General features: G+C 38.5%; 2 protein-coding genes and 1 long non-coding RNA gene across 5 annotated transcripts in view; 2 read left to right on the top strand and 1 right to left on the bottom strand.

Annotated features, from left to right (window-relative positions):
* Positions 1–10,760, top strand: part of LOC107593576 (triple functional domain protein-like) — a 72,832-nt gene extending 62,072 nt beyond the window's left edge. Inside the window, 21 exon segments of the mRNA XM_016283353.1 lie at positions 1,030–1,200; positions 1,610–1,758; positions 1,847–1,913; positions 2,004–2,107; positions 2,265–2,334; positions 2,428–2,517; positions 2,723–2,815; positions 2,906–2,956; positions 3,516–3,593; positions 3,699–3,890; positions 4,005–4,185; positions 4,468–5,219; positions 7,415–7,662; positions 8,112–8,250; positions 8,355–8,382; positions 8,480–8,642; positions 8,903–9,024; positions 9,116–9,194; positions 9,288–9,488; positions 9,789–9,892; positions 9,895–10,760. Coding sequence (XP_016138839.1) covers positions 1,030–1,200; positions 1,610–1,758; positions 1,847–1,913; positions 2,004–2,107; positions 2,265–2,334; positions 2,428–2,517; positions 2,723–2,815; positions 2,906–2,956; positions 3,516–3,593; positions 3,699–3,890; positions 4,005–4,185; positions 4,468–5,219; positions 7,415–7,662; positions 8,112–8,250; positions 8,355–8,382; positions 8,480–8,642; positions 8,903–9,024; positions 9,116–9,194; positions 9,288–9,488; positions 9,789–9,892; positions 9,895–10,442 — 3,630 coding nt within the window. The 3' untranslated portion in view covers positions 10,443–10,760.
* A 2,288-nt stretch (positions 10,761–13,048) lies between these two features.
* tinagl1 (tubulointerstitial nephritis antigen-like 1) overlaps positions 13,049–24,537 on the bottom strand; it is a 26,186-nt gene continuing 14,697 nt past the window's right edge. For all 3 annotated transcript variants that reach the window (XM_016283289.1, XM_016283290.1, XM_016283291.1), the window contains 9 exons: positions 24,158–24,250; positions 23,923–24,037; positions 19,205–19,328; positions 18,926–19,076; positions 18,628–18,814; positions 17,807–17,852; positions 16,655–16,778; positions 15,214–15,259; positions 13,049–15,127 (listed from right to left, as the gene is read on the bottom strand). In XM_016283289.1, coding sequence (XP_016138775.1) covers positions 14,972–15,127; positions 15,214–15,259; positions 16,655–16,778; positions 17,807–17,852; positions 18,628–18,814; positions 18,926–19,076; positions 19,205–19,328; positions 23,923–24,037; positions 24,158–24,250 — 1,042 coding nt within the window. In that variant the 3' untranslated portion in view covers positions 13,049–14,971. The remainder of the gene's footprint in view (positions 15,128–15,213; positions 15,260–16,654; positions 16,779–17,806; positions 17,853–18,627; positions 18,815–18,925; positions 19,077–19,204; positions 19,329–23,922; positions 24,038–24,157; positions 24,251–24,537) is intronic.
* Positions 20,951–24,537, top strand: part of LOC107593538 (uncharacterized) — a 14,894-nt gene continuing 11,307 nt past the window's right edge. The window contains exon 1 of the long non-coding RNA XR_001610096.1: positions 20,951–21,108. This is a non-coding gene — a long non-coding RNA (uncharacterized lncRNA). The remainder of the gene's footprint in view (positions 21,109–24,537) is intronic.

The following is a 24,537-nucleotide window of genomic DNA, read 5'->3' as shown; positions in this document are numbered from 1 at the left end:
ATATATATATATATATATATATATATATATATATATATATATATATATATACAGTATATGATTTAGTCCCACCTTTAATTGATTGTCCTTCTAACGAGCTGCTTTATGATCGGACTGGGTTCCTCAAACACTTTCAAATGCAGCTTCAGAGTATCAGGGCACATGTGGTGTTAGAAGTACATGTGCAGGTCTATGCAAATGTGAACATTAGGGAGCTGCGATTCTGTAGAAAGAGGGTCATGTGCCTTACAATGACTCTGAATCTCAGAGACCACCCTCACTCTTTACCCCTTTAACCAACCCTCCAAATTCCACCCATTCACACCCCTCCCCCCTTCCTTCTGTGCTTATCACCTCATTATTCACTCTGCTGTCTGATTGGCCTGTAAAAGCTAAGCAGACCTGAGGCCACACCCAGACACAAATTGGAAAGTCTGGAAGGCACAGCAAGGGTGAGACTTTCTGCTGGATTTCCCTCTATTTCTATTTGATGAATGTTTTTGATTGCCAGTTTACAAACCTAAAGTAAAGAAACCCACCGCCTATCTCAGGTGTCGAGCATCAAGCTTTTGTGAACCTAAAGTCTGTAATTTAAAAAATTTTTTAACATCAAGTGTGGTCATCCATATGAATTTAAGACCCCATGAAATGCAGCAGGTTTCTTTCCTATTTTGGTCTTTTTGGTTGCAAGATAAAGACTACATTTTATGTGTGCTAAAGAGTATGTTAATATATTGATATAACACATTACATTTTTTGTCCATTTTAAACCATTTTGATTTCATGGGGCCTTTTTTTATGAATAATTGGTACAGCTTGGGTTGAAATCAAAATATCTCCCGTTTGCAAATGCAGATTTTGTATGAATCACATCATAATATTACCGTTAGTTACAGATGCATTCAACATAAGGCAATAAAGCTATTGTAACTTCTGTAATAAACAAAAAATTGCATAAATGTCCTTGAGGGCAAAGACAATAAACTAGATCCTAAATCCATGCCTGAATGAATCCCGATTACAGTTTAGCTCCACATGGTTCATATTCCCTCGGTGTCATTCAGTCTGGCTTTCTTCCCTCTTTCACTCTCTTTATTTCTGCAGACCTCTTCCCGTCTCTCCGTCCGACCCTCCAGTTCTGAAACCCCCAGTGCTGCAGAGTTAGTCAGTGCCATTGAGGAGCTGGTCAAAAGCAAAATGGTAAGAAGTGCACAGAATGATCCCCAAATCCAGGTGTGAAAAACTTGTTGCGTCTTTCCCAAAAAGACTCATGGCTGTATTCGATCAAAAGGGTGCTTCTACTAAATACTGAGCAAAGGGTCTGAATATTTAGGACCATGTGATATTTCAGTTTTTCTTTTTTAATAAATCTGCAAAAATGTCAACAATTCTGTGTTTTTCTGTCAATATGGGGTGCTGTGTGTACATTAATGAGGAAAAAAAATTAACTTAAATGATTTTAGCAAATGGCTGCAATATAACAAAGAGTGAAAAATTTAAGGGGGTCTGAATAGTTTCCGTACCCACTGTATATATATATATATATAATTTAATGCTACAATATAGCCATCATATTATTTGGCTGGACTGATTTCTCATGTCCGCACAGGCTCTGGAGGACAGACCCAGCTCTTTGTCTGTGGAGCAAGGGGACAGCAGCAGCCCCTCTTTCAACCCATCTGATAACTCCCTCCTCTCTTCCTCCTCTCCGATCGATGAGATAGAGGAACGCAAGACTGGCTTCCTCAAGAGACGGCAGTATGTCATCATGCTCTTCTCTCTCTCTCTGTTATTGTCCTCATTGATTGTCAGTGTCTATAACAGGTGTCCCCTTTCCTCTTTTTAGTTACGTACTGCTGGAACTAATCGAGACAGAGAGGGACTATGTGAGAGATCTCAGTTTGGTCGTGGAGGTAAATGAATACTGTTCACGGGATGCTGAGATACAGGGAGTGATCATGTGGCTAGATCTGAAGTGCATACTTGTCTTGTGTGTCTGGTAGGGCTACATGACCAGGATGAGGGAGGATGGAGTTCCAGATGATATGAAAGGAAAAGACAAAATCGTTTTTGGAAACATTCAGCAGATATACGACTGGCACAAAGAGTAAGTATCTAGTTTGTGATGTATTATATTTTCACTTATTTTTAAATGATGTAAATGATGGACATTGATGGGGGGAAAATCAGCAATTTTATGGCAGTTCATTTTCAGCAGATTTATTACAGATTTTGAAGAGATTTTTTAATCCTTAATGTTTCAGTTTCTTCCTGGGAGAGTTTGAGAAGTGCCTTGAGGATCCTGACTGGCTGGGCCCTCTCTTCATCAAACATGTAACATTTTAAAGCTTTTTTTAGGCAACCAAACAAACTTTTTTTTCTGTAATATGATATTGTACATACTCATGAACTCATCATGCCTTTCAGGAGAGGAGACTGCACATGTACATTGTTTACTGCCAGAACAAACCTAAATCTGAGCTTATTGTCTCAGAGTATATCGACACCTATTTTGAGGTGCGTAACTGAAGTCTTTAGACTGATTTGAACATAATTTCTGCCCATTATAGAGCTTGCATTTCCTTATGAAAAATATTTTGCATTTATGTCAGTAAACCATCAAATAGAAATCACATAGAACGTAATGAAACATTTATAATGTGATATTGAATAAATGCATTATATATAAGCATCAAGATCTGTTTTTGACCCTCTCTTGCAGGATCTGAAGCAGTGTCTGGGTCACAGGCTTCAGATCACTGATCTGCTCATTAAACCCGTGCAGAGAATCATGAAGTACCAGCTGCTGCTTAAGGTTTGTCCATCTGGTCCAGTGCATCTCATTGTTTTAGCCCTATTGACAGAGTTGATTCTGATGTCTCTGTTTTGGTTTATTTATTTCCAGGATTTCCTGAAATTTTCCAAAAAAGTTGGAATTGATTCAGTAGAATTGGAGGTTAGTTTTTTCTATGCTATATACTACAATTCAAAAGTTTAGGATCAATAAGGTGTTTTAAATGTTTTTGTCCTATTGTAATTTGATAAAAAAATGTTGTAAACAATATTGTAAAATATTATTGCAATTTAAAGCGTAATTTATTCCTGTGAATACAAAGCTGAATTTTCAGTGGCCATTACTCCAGTCTTCAGTTACATTATCCTTCAGAAATCATTCTAATATGCAGATTTGCAGCTCAAGAAATATTTCTTATTATTATCGATGTTGAAAACAGTTTTAGTAGTTTTAATAACAGCTTAATATTTTGTTCTTAGATGAGTAGTAGAAGTATAAATATTTATTTTGTAACATAATAAATATCTTTACTGTCACTTTAGATCAAGTTAATGTGTCCTTGTCAAATAAATGTATAAATACATTTATATTAAAAAAAAAACCTTTTCAACCCAAACTTCTGTTTGTTTATATATGTATGAGCAATATGCATATGTATATTTATATATTGATTGGTTGCGTCATATGTACTTATACTGATGAAGTTATTGATGTGTTGTAGAAAGCGGTTGAGGTCATGTGCATTGTACCAAAAAGATGCAACGACATGATGAATGTTGGTCGACTCCAGGGATTTGATGTAAGATTGCTGTGACCTTTTTTTATCAGTAGATTATTATCAAGAATAATTGTAGTCTTTTACATGTGAATTAATTCATTTGATCAGTCGCTCTGTCCTTCACAGGGAAAGATCATTGCTCAGGGGCGTCTCCTCCTGCAGGACACCTTCATGGTGGCTGAACCGGATGGTGGCCTGCTGAACAGAATGAAAGAGAGAAGAGTCTTCCTCTTTGAGCAGATTGTCATCTTCAGTGAACCTTTAGATAAAAAGAGGGGCTTCTCGATGCCTGGTTACCTGTACAAATACAGCATCAAGGTACAGGCATCCTCGTCTGACAGTTTCATGGTTTCTAATTTTATCGTGCCAGATTCGGTGATAAATATAAAATTGTATAAAGAAGATCAAAACATTCTGTTTGTGTGTGTATAGGTGAGCTGTCTGGGTCTTGAGGATAGTGTGGATGGAGACCCATGTAAATTCGCACTGACCTCTAGAACGTCCAATGTCAGCAAAGAGGTCTTTATTCTGCACTCAAACCACCCCGGAGTCCGACAAGTCTGGATACTGCAGATCAGCCAAATCCTGGAGAGCCAACACAATTTCCTCAATGGTACAGCAACCAGCAATACTTTTAAGCATATATAAGTCTTTAAATCATCTAGAAATCATCTTGAAGTAATAAAGTGTTATATTCATGTCAAGTTCATGAAGTCTAATGCATTAGCTAATGCTAATGAATTGATCCCCATTGTAAAGTTTTCGCTTGCAATATCGTTAGGTTGGTTTTGCAAGTCTTTTCTTGCCTGTTACACCCTCATAAAATTGGGATAATCTGAGCTGTTATGCTCATGTGCAAATTCATTGTCCTCACTAGATGTCTTTCCTCCTGTAGTGCTTACATCTCCTATAGACTACCAGAGGAACCATGTCGAGGGGCCTGGTGTCTCAGGCAGCATACAGGCTGGAGGTAGCGGGGGTCAGGTCATGGTCCCTGGAGGAGGCGGAGGGGCCCCGGCTGGGTCGGGTTCCCGCTCCCGCCCCTCCCGTATCCCCCAGCCCTCACGCTTGCCTCAGCCGCTCCGTCATCACTCTCCCGCCCTGGGGCCCGGAGCCCACGAGCCTGACGGCCCCGACAAAATATCAGGTATGTCCCCGAGACCTCTCCCCAGGGGTCCCTCACCCTCTTGCACCACAGAGCCCGATCCAAAGGTGAAGGTTCCTGCGAGCCCTCACCCCAAACAGACAGACTCTGCAGAAAGCGCTTCCAAAGAGAGCAGGGATGGAGTCGGCACGGCCCAGATCCCTCGGGCCACCGTGGCCCCGCTAGGACTGGTCAAACCCAGACCTGGAACGGTCTCGCCCATGGCCTCCCCATTAGCCACACCTGCTTTCAAAGACTCCATCCCACCCTGCAGTCCTGGGCCAAAGACAGGTGGCAGCTCCACCTCGTTCTGGAGCTCCGTTCCTGCTTCCCCCGCCAGTAGGCCTGGTTCCTTTACTTTCCCTGGGGAAGCATGTGACACACTGGGACGGCAAAACCAGAACCAAAGTCAACGGCATTCCACCCACAGTAAGGACGCAGACCGAATGAGTACCTGCTCTTCTGCCAGTGAGCAATCTGTCCAGTCCACTCAGAGCAACGGGGTAAGAGACACACTCCTGCCCCGGTCGACCGCAGTGCTTCAGCTCAACTCTGCTCCTGTCTTCCCTCATGAATGACTCTCTAACCCACCTGGATTCTGTCTGATTTCTGCCTCTCCTAACCTGGTTTCTACTCTGTGGACTTCCAACAGATCCTTTGCTCTGCATCTCAGAATTCTAACACAGTTCTGCTTCTGGCCAGATACTAACTGTTTATGGAGTTGTAAAACAAGAACCAGGTTTTCCCTTCCTAAAAAAGAAGCTCTTAACTTCAAGCTTTCTTTGTGGTGTGTACAAGACAATCAGCTTTTCCTAAAGACTGAAAGTATGGTCACGTTTACTGTTGTTTTCTGAATATTCGTGGGTGAAATACAGTAATTTCAATAGGAATCACCACGAGCGGGAATTTTGCATCAGGGTGAAAGATTTCTGGACACAGATTTCTTAAAAGGATAGTACTACACCCTCATGTCATTCCAAACCTGCAAGACCTTCGTTCATCTTCGGAACACAAATTAAGATATTTTTGATGAAATCTGAGTTTTCTGACCCTCCATAGACAGCAACGCAACTTCCACCACATTCAAGGCTCAGAAAGGTAGTAAGTACATCGTTAAAATAGTCCATGTAATATCAGTGCTTCAACCGTAATGTTATGAAGCTACGAGAATACTTCTGTGTGCAAAGTAAACTAAAATAATGATTTTATTCAACAATTCTACTCTTCCATGTCAGTTTTTGACGCACATTCATGAGTGTACCACGACACATGCGCAGCACATCCGGGGTTCTATGTCAGAACGCACGTCGAAGACTGACTTGGAAGAGAAGAATTTGTTGAATGAAGTCGTTATTTTTTGTTTTCTTTGTGCACAAAAATTATTCTCTTAGCTTCATAAAATTAAGGTTGAACCATTGATGGCACAATGTAACAATGTCCTTTCTACCTTTCTGGGCCTTGAAAAATGGAGGGTCAGAAAGCTCTCGGATTTCATCAAAAATATCTTAATTTGTGTTCTGAAGATGAACGAAGGTCTTGCGAGTAATTAATTGCAGAATTTTCATTTTTGGGCGAACTATCCCTTAAATGGCTCAGATTAGTCACATGGATTTGCTACATTGACCACAGAAAGCTGTGTGAGCTTTGCTTCATAAATCGATTCACTACACTATTGACAATAGACACTGGGCTTTTTTTTGTCCACAAAATTTTGCTAATGTGACTGCATCTTAACACTGTTATTCTTACAAATCTAATGCAAGAAACATCTGTGGATGTTTTGATTCTGCCTACCATGTGACCTGCTTCCGAATTTTAGATCTTTTTAACAGGCTACTGTAACTAACATGGGTTCTTGTCTCACTTTCTTTTCTGTTTCTTATCTTTTCTTTGACTATTCTTGTTTAAAAATGCATGTTTTCAATGCAGTGCACTTGCAGAGTTAATCAAAAGCTGTCAATCAAAAGTTGTGAATATTATTGAGCATGGGAGTTATTATGGAATGTTTTGTCATCTAATACCAAAAATGAAATCCAAAACATACATTTATGATGAATATACTAGCCCTCATGTTCTGTTTGGGGTCTGAGAGACCTCAAGGCTCTATTTTGTTACAATTGAAGCATCAAGCTCAAATGTTTCCTAATATAATGAAGACTGATTTCAACTTGATAAAATACTTCAAATGTCCTCCATAACAAATATTGCAATATTTCTATGGGAGAGACCCAAAAACATATAAACATTTATTAAACAATTATTTAAATTAAAGATAAAAATAAGAATTTCCACATCATAATTTTCTGATTGTTTACTTTTACAATAAATTATTATTTATTTATTTATTTTTTACTGTATGTTTCTATGGTCAAATTAACCATAAACAGAAACAACATTGTTACCAAAAATAATTACCTTTATTTAAAAATAATAATGCTTACATCAATAACACTTAAATATACTGGGTTTTGGGTAGGTCACCGGAACATATTGCAAGAACTTTTAAGAGGACAAAAGAAGCAATTTTCTAACTTTTTAAAAACACATTTAAACAGAACATGAGGGTTAATAAGTAAATGTGGAAATACTGTCATTTACCCCCAGGAAAACCTACAGTGTTGTACACTACAGGTATTTGTGTTAAAGGTATAAGGTCTCTCCGATACTAAGACCTGTATGTGTGTCTGTTTGTCCACAGAGTGAAAGCAGTAGCAGCAGTAATATCTCCACCATGTTGGTGACTCAGGACTATGTGGCTCTGAAAGAGGATGAGATAAATGTAGGTCAAGGGGAGGTGGTGCAGATCCTGGCCTCCAATCAGCAGAACATGTTCTTGGTGTTTCGCGCCGCTACCGACCAATGCCCAGCCGCCGAGGGCTGGATCCCTGGATACGTGCTGGGCCACACCTCCGCTATTATCCCTGATGTACCAGAGGGGACCATTAAGTAAGAACTCGCTTCTAACCATTTACATAGCACATTCTGCAATAAAATCAAACCTAGTTTTGTTATAGGCCTTTAGTGGTTATCATCTGTTGGATATTTAACATGTTTTTTAACATAATGGGTTACTTTCCAGCAGGAAATCATCATTAGGTCAAGGGGAGGTGGTGCAGATCCTGGCCTCCAATCAGCAGAACATGTTCTTGGTGTTTCGCGCCGCTACCGACCAATGCCCAGCCGCCGAGGGCTGGATCCCTGGATACGTGCTGGGCCACACCTCCGCTATTATCCCTGATGTACCAGAGGGGACCATTAAGTAAGAACTCGCTTCTAACCATTTACATAACACATTCTGCAATAAAATCAAACCTAGTTTTGTTATAGGCCTTTAGTGGTTATCATCTGTTGGATATTTAACATGTTTTTTAACATAATGGGTTACTTTCCAGCAGGAAATCATCATCGTGGCATACATCCCTCCGTATCCGTAAGAAGTCAGAGAAAAGAGAGAAGGAAAATAAAAAAGAGGCCAAGCTTGAAAATGGATACAGGAAATCCAGAGAGGGACTAACCAACAAGGTCTCTGTAAAGGTAACACTAATGAAAACACAAACAAATCCGTCTCTAAAGTTATTTTCTAGAAAAATTCCTCCGAAAAAATTTAACTGTAAAAATGTTTGTTTTCCATTTTGCAGCTTCTAAATCCCAATTATATCTATGATGGTAAGTTCAAAATATTAAGTGCATCATTCTGTTTGTTTAGAATTATAAAAAAAAGTCAAACATAATAAGGGGTTGACGTGGATCTTTTTTCCTCCAGTTCCCCCGGAGATCCTCGTCCCGCTGAGTGATGTGACCTGTGATAAAGGGGAGTGTGTCACTCTGAGGTGTAAAGTGTGTGGCCGCCCCAAAGCCACAGTCACATGGAAGGGACCCGATCAGAAAACACTCACCAACAATGGCCACTTTAGCATAGTCTACAGGTGCTGACAAGCAGACAAAAATAATTTGAGGGAAAAAAAGAAATGTTTTTCAGTTTTGGTGATATCTGTACAGTATATAACATTATTATTTTGTTAATATGCGTTTATTTACTGCTTTATTTTAAGGACCTCATAAATAGTTATTTGATTAATTTTAATTAGATCTTATTCGATTTTTTTGTAGTTATTAAACTCCGTTTTTGCTAATGTAATGGTTTTGTTTTCTGCATAAATCATGATTTCTTTCCGCTGCATCGCAGTGAGACTGGCGAGGCCACTCTGCGTATCGTAGGTGTGACCTCAGAGGATGATGGCATGTACACCTGCATTGCAACGAATGACATAGGCAGTGTGACATCATCAGCCAGTCTCAGAGTGTTGGGTAAGAATGTGTTCTCATTCAAACAGTCCACCTGGTGTTTCAAAGATTTATTTGTGCAAGGCTATGAACTTAACTGGACTGCCTTTCACAGGAACTACTAGCGATGGAATCCGGGTCATGTGGAAAGACAACTTTGAGTCCTTCTACACTGAGGTAGCAGAGCTGGGCAGGTGAGACACATGGGAATTAATACACTCATATGGATTCCCCTATAAAAACCAGGGCAACATTGCAGTTGTGTTAATGTTGCTTCTGTCTCTTAGGGGAAGGTTCTCTGTAGTAAAACGCTGTGACCAGAGGGGATCAAAGCGCACAGTAGCGGTCAAGTTTGTGAATAAGAAACTCATGAAGCGAGACCAGGTCACCCACGAGTTCAGCGTCCTACAGAGACTCCAGCACCCTCACCTAGTCAGACTACTGGACACCTTTGAGACCTCCAGCAGCTATGCACTGGTCCTTGAGATGTGAGAGCTCACAAACACACATACACACACTTTAATATCAGAATGGACTGTGTCACACTCAGATATGTTTGTGACCCTGTGTATTGTGTGATTGTCTATGGAGGGTCAGAGAGCTCTCACATTTCATCAAAAATATCTTAATTTGTGTATCGAACATGAACGAAGGTCTTAGGGGTTTGGAACGACATGAGGGTGAGTAATTAATGACAGAATTTTTATTTTTGGGTGAACTGTCCATTTAAGAACCGTGAGATCTGGTGGACCGAAAATCAGCTCATTTATTCAAGGCTTCCCTACAAGAGTTCTAGAACTGGTCATTCAGACAACCTTCAGACTAGTTTATTTAAAAAAATCTTTCTTTGCACAATCCTACTTACAAAGTGATGCTAATTTCCACTTTCTGATCAGCCTGAAAACCTTGTGGTGGAGCAGAGCCCCTCCCAGCCGATGGTGAAACTGACGGACTTTGGCGATGCAGTGCAGCTGAACTCGACTCCCTACGTTCACCCTCTGCTGGGCAGCCCAGAGTTTGCTGCCCCCGAGCTGGTTCTCGGGGATCCCGTCTCTCTCTCCTCTGACTTATGGAGTCTGGGCGTGGTGACGTACGTGATGCTGAGCGGGGCGTCTCCGTTCTTGGACGAGAGCGTGGAGGAGACGTGCCTCAACATCTGCCGCCTAGACTTCAGTTTCCCCGACGACTACTTTCAGGGCGTGAGCCAGGCGGCACGGGATTTCGTGTGCCTGCTTCTCAGGACCGAATCTTCCAAGCGGCCCCCAGCTGCCACCTGCCTGCAGGATCCCTGGCTGAGACACGGCGGTGGCCGTCGCTCGGCCGAATGCATCGATACCTCTAGACTCATCTCCTTCATCGATCGGCGCAAACACCAGAACGACCTGCGGCCTCTCGGAGGCATAAGAGTCTTCCTGCAAAGCAGGCTACAGCCCAGGATCTGACCCGAGAAACGTGATCTCATCCTCTTCCTGATGCCAATTAAGAAGACTTCAGTCCTGAGCCTATCAAAATGTGTGCTGACAACCATATCTGCCAATCAGAGCCTTCGTCGGCAGACAAGATTTTAGATTGTTAGTCCTTTCCCAGTTTGCTGCTGCCTTGTTTCCAATTTCATGAAGGCTTTTACGCAGAGATGAAAACAATGGAATATATATATAATATTTCTCTGATTTGCTGAATGATCAACAAATCTACATAAATAGACTAATATTTTGTGTAGAACAAAACGTGGCAGAAGTTTTTAAGAGAGCGATGCAAATTCAGCAGCATTGAATGTCTAATTTTAGTTCTGATCTCATTGTATTTTAATGTATGTATTATCATTTTAGACTTGTTTTATTTGGATTATTTTATACTTTTTGCATGTGTGTATTTCTTTGTACAGAAACCATAAGTGTTTTTGCGATATGTGCTGTAAATATTTTCAGTTTTGTCATCAGTTATTTTGAAATTAAACATAATGGAACATTCTCATGGCTGCTGTGCTTTATTCTGTTTTGGTTCAAATTTTTAAGATGTGAGGGACTTCCTGATTGAAAACAATGCCGATTTGTAAACACTATTTGAAGATTTGGGTTGGGCACCAAGAACTGTTTTCATTTATTATTGCTTTCATCAAAAAATAATAATAAATAAAATAATAAATAACAATTACTGGAACATTCAGTTCCATTATTGTTTCTTAAAGTCAATGGAAAGCCAAACTGTTCCCTGAACTCCTATTCACAACAACAGCGATACTGAATTTACAGCATGAACCATACAGTGTTGTCTGATACCAAAAAGAATGTCTCTTATTCTTCATAGTGCATCAACAAACGCGTTAATGACTCCCGTTAGCTGGGTGTTTTAGCGAAACACTGAAGTATGGTAATGTATGGCTATCACGTAATACTTATACTAAGTACACACAAGTAACCATTCATAAAATGTAATTATTTTGTGTGAAACTAAACAAATCAAACATAATGAGATTTAACTTAGTAGTAAATAAATAATTGAACTGCATCCTTTTAATAACTTATATTTCGAAATTTAAAGGCACAATATGTATTAAAACACACAACATATTAAAGCGTCTTTGGTGTTTCCATGTTTTCTACAAAACAAAACCGGAAATCGAGGGGTTATGACATCATTGGCAGGCCACACAATGACACTACACTCTTAAAAATAAAGGTGCTTCAAAAGGTTCTTCAAGCGATGCCATAGAAGAACCATTTTTGGTTCCACAAAGAACCATTCAGTCAAAAGTTCTTTAAAGAACAATCTCTTTCTTACCTTTTTATAATCTGAAGAACCTTCTTTCGCCACAAAGAACCTTTTGTGAAACAGAAAGGTTCTTTATGGAACCATTTAGAAAAAAAGGTTCTTCTATGGCATCGTGAAGCACCTTTATTTTTAAGAGTGTTAAAATTGCTTATTTCTCTGGATTTAAACACTCTTCGAAACATTTGGGATAATGTAAGTACACAAGTCAGCAAAATATATAACACTGTTCAAGTGGTTTTTGGATATTTTAATTAAAAAATCTTACATATTGACATTCAAGATGTCCAAATGTGTAGCGCTTATGCTAAGCTATCTGGCTTACTAGCATAAGCTCTAAGCTTAAACTAAAATATTAAAGTAGATCACTTCCAGAATTAAAATTTACTCACCCCCCATGTCATCCAAGATGTTCATTTCTTTCTTCAGTCGAAAAGAAATTAAGGTTTTTGAGGAAAACATTCCTGGATTTTCCTCCATATAGTGGACTTCAATGGTGGCCAACGGTTTGAAAGTCCAAATTGCAGTTTCAATGCCGCTTCAAAAGGCTCTACAAAATCCCAGCCAAGGAATAAAGGTCTTATCTAGCGGAACGATCGGTCATTTTCAAAGAAAAATACACATTTATATACTTTTTAACCATTATATGAAGAAAATTCCTGGAATGTTTTCCTCAAAAACCTTTCTTTGTGACTGAAGAAAGAACATCTTGGATGACATGGAGTGAGTACATTTTCATTATGGAAGTGAGCTATAATATTAAGTCACAAATGGTCATTATATAACAGTTCAAATGACTATCAGGCCATGAAGAGTGCAAGTTATTTGAGCCAGTGGGGTCCAGACCGGATTTTGAGGGAGAGTCCGATTTCTCATGATACTGTGATCTGATTCTCGAACAAATGACTCTTCCAGTTATTTTTAGTAAATATAAAATACTAGAAATCAGTCACAACAACCTGTATAAACAATTTTTGTAAAAATTGTTTTAAATTTGATTTATGATCATTTGTAATCTTGCTGAGAGCAGTGAAAGTGTATTTTCCGCCAAATAACTCTCCAAAAGAATTGCTAATAAAACCTGAATCATTGAGAAATCGAAATCTCCTCACATGATGCCATGTCTAACTTGTAAGAATATTTTATGCTATTATGGAGATGAAACCAGTGGCTTGTGTTGCACTGAAGGTGAATGTGGATTTAAAGGTGGGTTGAAACAGCTTTTATAATACAAAACATTAATGTGTAGGGGAGAAAAACAGGTGCGAGTATAAAGAAGTGGGCTGTAGGACTTTTATTGCGTCGTATAGGTGAACACTACAGTGGTTTGCATTGTGTACAGACAATACGAGGAACAACATAGTGACATTGCACAGTAGTAACCAGCGATTTACAGACTTTGTTCTTAAATAACAGTATTAATTCATAATTACAGAACTAAAGAATGTCTAAATGAGAACGATCCAGCTTGGGCTCAAATCAGTGTACAACATGAACCGTAATGTAAAATCTAGCAATATTAAGACACTGAATATTCATGACATAAGCCCATATGCTAGACTTATCTGGCTGCATAGAACTGCTTTATCTTAATAAAAACTTCTTGCATGACTAATAGAGAACACATTTCACCGAATGCTAATGGACCGGTGGGCAGAATATAGCATCTGTTGCTGAATTTATACTGAAAGACCCCCTGTCTTCCTGTCTGTGAGTGTCATAAGGCTTTTGAATTAGTCATGTGACCATAATAACGACATTATCAAAGTCAGCAGATGGGATTGCTTGGAGCTCTGGTGCATGCACGATATTATAGTTTGCGATGTTTTTTGCCCTTGCAGCAATAGCTGTCTCACGCTTATTAAAGCACAATAATCTCCATATACGTGTAGATGGATATTTGAGAAGCAAACATGCCCTATGATGTCTTGTAATATTGTGGTTTTGCCTGATTTATATAGCAAGACAGTAGTAATTCAGCACTGAAACCAAACCCATGTGCACTTTCGCCCCACTTCCAAAATCTCTTTTTATGTAAATGAATAACAAATTATTTTTTTAAATACTAATGGTAATAGTATAGTAATCAATTAAATAACTCAACAAAACAGACACAAGAACAAAAAAAAAAGGTTTATGTCAATCTTTGTGTACAATCTTATTAGTTCACAGAGTACAATAGCTTAAGACTTGAGCAGATTTTGTTCTTACACGGAATCTGTGGTATTTATATATTCCAGCGCAATATAGCCAACACACTACAACAGTTTCAACCAAAGGTTCTGATGATAAACAGTTGTCTTTGCCTTTGTATAGCCCTTAAGGCCACCATTTAAACTCCAGGTTGACCAAACCACTTCCAGACTTTAAATTCTTATAGATTTTAAAGGGTCATTTAAAATTGCAGTAACTGATGTCCATTTTTTTGGTCTCATAGCATGAAAAAACTTTTTGGTTTGCTTCCTGTTATATGCTAAAATGAGAGTGAATAGCAGTGCCTGTATCTGTACAGTCATCCTTTAAATTTGTTTAACAGCCAACCTAACAGAATCTGACTTTGAAACAAAGACTGGAGTGGGTTAAAATGCTTTAAAGCCATTTTAAACAACCTTAACCTCAATGGAATGCAGAGAATTGTCATAAATCTAATCTAGGCTATTTCTGGAATAAATTATTGGTCCTAAAACCTTCTTCCGCCATCCTGGTGTTCCTCCATCCCTCTATCCTTTTAGCAGAACGTATGGAGTGCTGTCTGACTGTCTGCCTTGGTGTGTAACAATTCCCAAACATAGGAAAAAATACAAAACAAAAGACACATCCTAATATATCACTATATTAGACATTTGAGACTATTACATTGTGATGCCGAGCGCATGTGTGCCTGTGAAGTGTGTCTTTGGAGTACTGAGTCCTGTGGCTGTGGCTGTTATTTGCGGTCCAGTCAGGGAGTGTAACAAGCCGGTTTCCACCAATAAGACGATATAGGCCGTGTACACAAACTGGAGTTTTACCTTCATCCAAACCAAAACTCCAGTGGAGACATGTATTTGGACAGAGGGGGGCAGTGGACACCACTTTTTATGCACATGGTGTGAAGAGATATTCAGAAGGCACTGGGGTTTGGTGGAAATCAGACTCTAACAAACCTGCAAAAGACCTGATTGACTTTTAAATCATACAGTGAGGCGTACACTGCAGATCTCTACTTGCGGCGTCCGTGATGGTTGTGCATGTCTTCCATGGTGACTCTGCCCCACACGCCGATCACAAACGCCTCAATCTCGCACTCATTTACACCACGAGCAATTCGGAAGTAACCATCCTCGCCCCAGTTCTTGCCCCATGAGTTGGCTGCGATCTGTGGAGTGAAGGAGAGATTGTTTAAAATGTGTAAAAATGTGCAAAAGCTCCTGTTGAAGAGAAAAGATGGATATAATTTCTCACCCAGTATTTGTGTGTTCTGCCGTTGTAATCTCTTTCCTCTCCCCATCTGCAAATGTGTAACAAAAATCAATATGCTATTGTGCATTCACCAGACATTAGTATTCAAAGCAGCTCTCTAAGAATAGGCTCTAAAATCAATGCCATCATTGATCAGATTTTATGAAAAAAATAAATAATTAAAAGAATGGAAAAGAAAAGGTGTACACATCCAACTCAAGTTGAGTAGGGCTACAGATGCAGGACATTAAAAAAAAATCAATATATAATATAATATCATTTTTGTTCATTTCTTTATTGAAAATAGTTGTGATTTTTTTGGATAATTTAGATTTATGTTTAGTTAAATTAAGAAAAATAATATAATATAATATAATATCTTTATATTTTACTTGAAGACAAGGTAAAAATATTCATTAAACAGTGAGGAATATTCACACTTTCAGTCAAAATGTCTGATTTAATTACAAAATGTTGGTCTTTTTTATAATATAATATAATGTTTATTTATTTATTGAAAATAGTTGTGATTTTTTTGGGGTAATTTAGATTTATGCTTAGTTAAATTAAGAAATATAATATAATATATTTTACTTGAAGACAAGGTAAAAATATTCATTAAACAGTGAGGAATATTCACACTTACAATAATTACAATATACTGGTCTTTTTATAATATAATATAATATAAACTTTGTGTATTTATTTATTTTTATTTTATATGTTGTTATTGGGGGGAAAAAAAGACAAAACAATTTGAGGAATATTTACACCTGAGAGCACCTCAAAACTAACAACAAATCTGAGAATCTATTATAGACTACCAAAACACATCCTGAAATGGTGCAGAGGAAGGACGGGAGCATCAGGAAGCAGCACACACCCGCCCCCCTTACATCTCCTCCTCAAGTCAACAACAATCCGATGGGTTGAACCTTTACCATGCCAAGAACTTCCTTATGCTTCTCCACCCATCCTGGTTCTTTGGGTAATAAGAGGAAGCCATTGACCTCCAATTTCTTTTTATCTGAGTTCAGAACATTCAGCTTGTCAATCACTTCATGCATCAAGGGGCTATTTATTTATATATGTCTGGAATAAATATAGTTTAGTCCACGTCTATTCTATGGGAAGTTTTCCGTCAGACTCGGGAACATACCATTCTGTTCTCAAATAATACTTATCTGCCTTCCATCCCCACAGGGAAGAAGTTGGTATTCAGTACACTCAGAATAATAACAAACAAAATCACCTAAAAAAGCAATACGCTCCATATAAAATACATGGGAGAGTTGGAGGGTCAAAACCGGTGGCTGTGCACAAATGGTAAAAAGAAAAAAAGAGATCTTTAGTCGTCTAAGAACTTTCTCTGAAACACTGCCAAATACTCATTCCTCTTGCTTCCACCATTAGATATGAAAGGTTACGCAATGCTAGAGCTTACCCTGTTATCCTGACAGAGTGCGTTGCATGTTTGCGAGACTGTGACGGTTTGTGGTAATTGACATCTGTATGTCGGTAAATTCCACTCTTGTACACAAAGAAATCCTCATGGACCTCCATGATGGCTAAAAAGGGAAAAACAAATATAACATCCATTATGCATCTTTAAGTACACCATTTGAAATACAAGACAAATTACAGTAGTACAGCAATTAAATATAGAAGTCTTGAATTTATGTCCAAAAATAATTGATCTCCATCGTTTAATCAAGTTGATCTTTGACCTTCAGACATCATTGAATCAAAAGCTGATCCTTCATTCTTATCACTCACAGTCATACTACAGGAAATACTATGGCTGCTTTAAAAGCTCAATTACGTAATATACCACAAGCTCACACAAACATCTTGCAGATCAAAGTGAGATCAAAGTGACCGCTACTAATTGTATCACAGTTCAAATAAGCTCAAATCCACATGGCATAAAGACCCATTGCTTAAATTCACAGGACAAAACTTTCGTGGGTGGTGTTCCCGCAGCAACCCTCCCGAGTACAGCCATGGTGGCATGTGAAGAAAAGTCAGTCGGGTTCAACATTCTGGAAAACACTGCATTATAGGAATTACCTGCACCCTTTCACACACTTTGGGTTTTTCCAGACATTACTAGGAGATCCTAAGCAGTAAACAGAGTCTAATGAACACACACACTCCTGCACATGAAGACTATATTTTCATCTCCTGTTTCTCAATATAAGCCAGAGGTTAGGCAGAATTTTTGCAAAGATTAGAAGTGAAATCTGGCGTAAATCCAGTGCTCCCTCCTGTCTGGAACAATACAACAGAACACTGGCACAGGATCACGGAGCGGAGCTGCTCAGAACAACGCACAAACACACACCTTCATCATATCACTGCAGGGGACTTTTCTCAAGAATTCACTGCGCATATACTGTATGATGGGTTTAGGCTTTTTGTCCAAACTAAATGCTGTATGGGCGTCTACAACCTCCATGGTGACCAATACGACATAGGCTGATCGTTGCTGACTGCATTAACAGTCATTAGGCATGTGCTTTTTACTATTCTTATCCTCTGGCTCACAGTATTGTGCAAACACACACACACACACACCAACTGGAGAAATCCATACCTTGCACGGGGCCATTATCCATAATCTCTTTCATAATCTCATTCTCCTGTGAGTGGAAAAGCAACATTTCAGTTAACAGCATACTCCAGCCTAATGCTATTTTTACACTGCAAATTCTGCATATATATTGCACCATGAAAAGAAATATGCATTTATAATGAAATTACTGAAATAATGATTGTTTTATATACAGTATGAGCAGTCTTAAGCTGCATGGGTAAAAACATTTTTGTACACATAATAAAACACTCATGCTTCCATATACAGTATTACCACACTGAATTGTTTAATTGTTCATCGCATTCCTTATTCACATCTGTGAAGGATATATGATCTAAAACATGCCTAGAGACATATATATGACCTAGACTATGCATTAAACAAGACAAATGGGTGGTAAGATATGGCTCAGGGAGAAAATACATTCAACCATGACATGACTACTAATGTAATGCCTCTCCAGACGGTTGAGAGTTATTCCTCCCTTTGGCTTTGAGTTGAAGGGTTTTGACTTATGAAGAAATTGAACACAGAAAAGCACACAGATGCTGGGTGTGAGGAGAAAAAAAACAGTAAATCACTGATGCTTTAACCATTGGTATTATGTGGGCAGAGGTCTGCATGTTTTACAGAGAATGTCATTCTAACATGTCAGAACATACATAAACATAAAAGGACGCCTGATTATACATGAATCTTGCTTTCCACTAAAACATCCTTTAAACGAGCTAAAGTTACTTGATGTAAGGTAATAAGACTTATTGTAAATTCTGCTTGACTTATTCGATTTTCTGCTTGATTCGAGGGGTCAGCTGACTTACATTGGAGGACAATCTGTATGGTGGGGTTGACTGGTAGATATCATTGTGGTAGCTGTGGCTGTTGGGACAGTGCGCTGTGGCCTGCCTCTTTCCCCGGCCCACCGCTCGACTTTGCATCATACAGCGAGCCACTTCAGCAGGACTTTGCTGGGGCGGAGAGAAAGGGTAACACTCCTCTGTCACAACCCTGAGAGAAAAAGACAGATATTTAAATAAAAAGACTGTATTTTTTGTCAGATGTGCACCATTTAAAGATCTTCACATCTTTGATGTTGTGTGTAAAACATAAGTGAATTACCCTTTTCTCCTTAGGTACCACCAGGCCCCATCAATACGCCCACCGGAGCAGCCGCCCTGATGACGTGTGTCACAGGAAATCAGATTCTGAGGTGACAGCTGAGGGGTCATGTGACCCATCGACTGAATAGAGATCCGGTCTGATGCAACAGCTAGAAGTGAGTCACAGGGTTCACATATGAGCGACAGGACAGAGGACTTGCATTATATAACATACAAACAGTACTGTGTTCTGCAGTGTTCTTCTGCTGTGGTCTGTGTCGTGTCTTTTCTGACTCACCTGCTGTTGAAAAAGCCCAGGATGCATTGCAGTTCCCCTGGTCGAAGGGCTCGTGGATTTTCCCTGGCCATTTGTCTACTGCGTTAAAGTAACTTGGCAGATGATCATTTCCATTCATATTCATCTGCAGAACATAAAGCAAGATTTAATTTTTTTTCTTCAAAGAAGTGACTTTTATGGCTTAATGGTGGTGTTTGGCATTGAAGACATGAATAACACAGAATAAAGATTTCCATAAATGCATCCATGGTGTGATTATGAGTGATTTTGGTGGCATAATACAATCATTTCCATATGTATTATTTTTCACAGGACCAGTGGATGAATGAGAGGCAGTCTCCAAAGTCCAAAACACTGTATAAAGCCTTAGTGTGGTTATATAATGGTGATTTGTTAATTTTGTGGATTTTCAGAAGTATTCCAGTGGAAAATCCAGAAATCTTGAGTTTCCAACTTTTTACGTGTTCCATCAATAATAATAAAAAAAAAGTCTAAGTAAAATCCAAACATCAAAATAATCTAATTTATCAGTTTAATGGTCCACTTTACATCTGGTATTTAATATATAATATGTAATTAATATATTACATTTTTTTCAGCTCCAGTCTTTAGTGTCACATGATCCTTGAGAAATAATTATAATATGATGATTTTGTGCTCAATAAAACATTTATTATTATTATCAATGTTGTTAATAGTTGATAATAGTATATAATATTTTTGTGGAAACTATAATGCTTCCAAACAGAAAAGTTAATCAAACACAACACAGAGGGATACAGAAAACAAAAATATTTTTTCAAGATTGAAAAAATGAAACTGTACAACTGTTCACTTGATAAAAAAAAGGAAAAATAAACCTCTGCAATTTCATAGAAAACAAATAAAGTGTACAGTTTTTTTTTTTTTTTTTGCATCTTGAAATAAATATTCTGAGTTCTGTATCTCTCTGTGTTGTGTTTGTTTATTTTTTCTGTTAGGAAGATAACTGAGCCTTTACATCTCCTTTGTAATAGATATGCTTATATGCTTATATAGATGTTCCTAGGAGTCAATAACAGTGTTTAAAAGTCTTGAAACTGTGACTATTTCCTCAGAATGACTTGTTCTATGTATGTAAAAAGTTTTGAACTGTTTGGAAGCTGCATTTTAATAATACATCACAATTACTCTGTAATTTTTTCCTGTTATTTTAACAAATCACCACAGCAAAACCGTTCATGCTATCCAAAATCCATCCTCAATATAAGTTCCTCAATGTTTTGGCATCATGTAGAAAAAGTTTGGTGTGTATAGCGTAATTTTCCTCTGAGGAGTATTCATTAATTCACAGCTATATTTTCCCCAAAATCCATATTCAAATCAATATAGCTGACTTCCTTTTGGTCGTAGCAAATGACTGTAAATTAGAAAGTTGTCCGGCTTGATGAGATCAATATAGGTACCAAGTTTGGTGACTGTAGCTAAAACTAACCACCCAAGTTTTGTCAAAAGGTGGCGCTATAGAGTGCCTCTTCCACGCCCTTTTATGAGCTTTTCGCAGTGTCTATCTATAATTATTACTGACATGTGTGTTGCGTTTCAAGAAATTCTAAGCATGTTATCTGCACGAAAATCACCGGAAAAGAATATTCAAGTTTGACACGTTGCCAAGGCAACAATATTATAGATATCAATATCCTCTCACCAGTTTTACATCGACCGTGTTTTGACATTATTCTGAAGAAGTTTGAAGCAAATCGGGTAAAAAGAAGATGATGAATTAAAAGCATTTTGAAAATGACACACTTCCGCCCGTCAGTTGGTGGCGCTATGACTTTGACTCCTAATAGTCACATGTATGCGATCGGCATCATACACCGAAAAAAAAAACGGAAGTTTGATCAAAATCAGACAATGTATGTGTATATTATAAGACACTTCCTGTTTCTCATTTCTCGCCATAACTTCATCGCCTCGCCACGAGCAAACCGTTCGAGATATCAAAAATCTCTTCGCAATTTAGCGTCCCCCATGTCTTGAGATCATGTTCACCGAGTTTGGTGGCAATCGGTTGGAAATCCTCAGACAAGTATATCAAATTCCAGAGCATGTACTTTTTACACAGCCCTGAATAGCCAACTTCCTGTTGGGCGGAGCCTATGACATGCAGTGCAAAAGTTGTTCGGCTCAATGAGTTCTATATGTGTACTGAGTTTCATATGTATACGTGCAAGTATGTGCGAGCTATGCATCAAGTTTTCCGGCTGTGTTCCAGGGGGCGCCGTAGAGCCCCTCTACCACGCCCAGGTCCCAGCCTCTGCGGCGTCCTAATGGCCGCAGGTTCCAACGCGTGCAAATTTTCAAGAGTTTTTGAATATGTTTAGGCCCCCAAAAAGCCCCGGAAGGTTGAAAAAAAATAAAAAATAAAAAAGAATCCTTAGGGGATCAATAGGGCCCTGCACCTTTCTGGCTTGGGCCCTAATAATAACAGCAACCTTTTTGTATCGACACAGAATTTATTTGTAGTTAAACAGACATTTCTTGTAACACTATAAATATCTTCACTGTTACTTTTGATCTATTTAATGCATCCTTAGTGTATAAAAATATCAATTTATTAAAAAGAACTTACTGAACCCAAACATTTGACCAGTTACGATCCTGATGACTACTTATGATCATATTTCATTGAATTGAGGGTCCTGTTTACACCCGTAATTAGCCTTCCTCTTATGATTGGAATAACTAAAATTGGTTAATTGTTAATACCAGGTATGAACATATAACCCTAAACCTAACCTTAACAGGGTCACATTCATGCTTGGTCTACATCTAAATCTATAGCTCTCCCCAGACCACTTTCAGTCATATTTCACACCCTAAAGTTTCATAAGTCCTGAATAAGGAATGTATTAGCACTTTCTCTCATAAAGGCTTCTGTGCGCCCCTCTCTCTTTGGCAATGCACAGCTGCTGGTTGTCGTCCTCCTACATTCCAGTCTGTGATATTGTCATGATTCTCCCAAACAACTACCAGTTATGATCCTGTGGAATGCAGGTGCTTGTCACTGCAGTGGTGAATTGTGGTGGTTAAAGGGCCCCTGAAGGGCCACGGCTCGCAGCAACACTTGACCCAACAGGAAAAGTGAGCACTCACGCTGAGCAAAGACAAGAGAATACTCCAATGAGAAAGTAAAGAGTGTGTGAGAGTGTGTGAGGCACTCAGCCCACTCATTAGTGTGCATGCCGAGTGGGTTTTAGACAGATACAGGCTTCATAAACGAGTCGGGTGGAGACGTGTTGGAGGATGTGGGTTGGAGAGGAAAGAGAAAAGAGGAAGGGGAGGAAGATACGGGTATGGGTTCCTATCTAGTGAGGGTACATTTTGAGACTATAAATGAATTGCACCAATTAACAGTATCAAACCATTTCCAGCCTTCTCAAATTGCGGAATCAGCTCTTATGTAACGTGTTGGTGTGGATCACTGGCAGCTTTTTGCAGAGAGACACTGAAAGCCTCAGCGAGCCACATCAAATAGCACACTTCCAGACAGACACATCTAGGATGCATTCACTGCACTGCACTGCACTGCAAGCAGCTGATGAATAGATCAAACTGCAGTCTGATTTCCGAATCCGGCCTCTTATTCTTGCTTTGATGATTTCTAATGGCATACTGCATTGCACAGAGCGTGAGAGCGGATAATCAAAGAGCCGTCAATGGGCATAAAAATGAGATGAATAACTTGATTCTGACTGGTCAGTCGTGGCATTCTGGGAAAGCTGGGAAATGTCTCAAGCACATGATCTCTTTATGCTTACATTCAAGTCAAATCAATGTTTTATGTTCATTTATTTATTTAGAAAATGGCTGTGAAATAAACAAACATTAAACACAGCAAATTGTTTTCTTAAGCAGTACTTTTTTTTATCTTGTTTTCCAGTAAAAATATCTACGTATCCTTAAAAAATGGCAAATTTCCTTTTTGTATAAAATAAGGAGACTTGATTTCAGAGATTCCAATTCTCACTATTACCTAGTTGCTTATTAGCATGCCTATTATTAACATATTGGCTGTTTATTCATACTTATAAAGCACATATTCTGCATGACCATATTCTACATCCCTAATCCTATCCAATACCTAAACTTAACAAGCAGCAAATTAGTAGGTTTTGGAGGCAAAAGTCATAGTTAATGGTGTGTTAAAAGCGAGAATTTAATCTAAAAATAAAGTGTGATCCTTTAAGTTTATTTTTAATATCTAGCTGAATGTTTGGGGTCAATACGATTTTTGAAAGAAAGAAATACTCAGCAAGAGCACATTAAAATAATCAAAAATGACCGTAAAGACATTTATGATGTTACAAAATGAATCATGTATCACATATGGCATAAAATGTATCATGTTTTCCAAATATTTTAAACATTAATAATAAGATTCTTGATTCATTAATAATATGTTTCTTGAGTGTCAAATCATATTTCACAATATTACTGTTTTACTGTATTTTTGATCAAATAAATAGAGCAATAGAGACTAACATCATTGCATAACAAAACTAACATCACAAAATGTCAGTATGTACACAGTAGTAAACCTATGTGAAAACTGATTATTATATATTTTTAGTGGAAAACAAGACCAAGTAAACCCTTTCAGGATAATGTGATGTTCCGCTTTGCATCTGGGTCCTGTAATAATGAACATCTGACTAGCTGTAGAAGACTCTTACCTGGATCTCATTCATGTTCATAATGGTCCGTGAGGGGCGTTGTGTGCCCAGACGATACTGCAGACCTTCGTCCAGTGTCATACCCCAGAACTGACTGTAGTTTGAGGCCCTCCAACTGTATGGGTAACAAGAGAAAGAGAGTTAGCAGGAAAGAGGAATACACTTTTATTTGTGCACTTGTTTATATATATTTAATACTAGTAACGGCAGACTAGATGGGATTCCTGATGCTTACCCATAACCTCTCCTGTTGATTTCCTGGATCATGTCATCCTCTATCAGACAGGCATGATGCTCACATTCCCAGCGCCCATTTTGACCACATGTGCTGCGGGAGACGAATAAAAACTGTTATTGAACACATCCAGAAAATTTACAATCTATACAAATAAAGTACAAAATAAGGCCTTAGCAAATACAGGAAAAAATTGTCAGTGAAAGGAAGCCATCTTCACAAATATTGCTTGTCAACCTCAGGATAAAAAAGTATATATTATATAAATTTCTGGTTATTTGATATGAGGTCTGCTGTTTTTTATATTTAAATAAGAATCTTTAAAACTGTCAGCCCCCCGGCCCGCCGCTCTCTCCTACTCTCTTCTACAACGACGCACA

This window comes from Sinocyclocheilus grahami, unplaced genomic scaffold (assembly GCF_001515645.1).
Source record: "Sinocyclocheilus grahami isolate Dianchi unplaced genomic scaffold, SAMN03320097.WGS_v1.1 scaffold173.1, whole genome shotgun sequence".
NCBI classification, from domain to species: domain Eukaryota; kingdom Metazoa; phylum Chordata; class Actinopteri; order Cypriniformes; family Cyprinidae; genus Sinocyclocheilus; species Sinocyclocheilus grahami.
The sequence above is the reverse complement of the archived record's forward strand: the minus strand, read 5'-3'. Positions and strand labels throughout refer to the sequence as shown.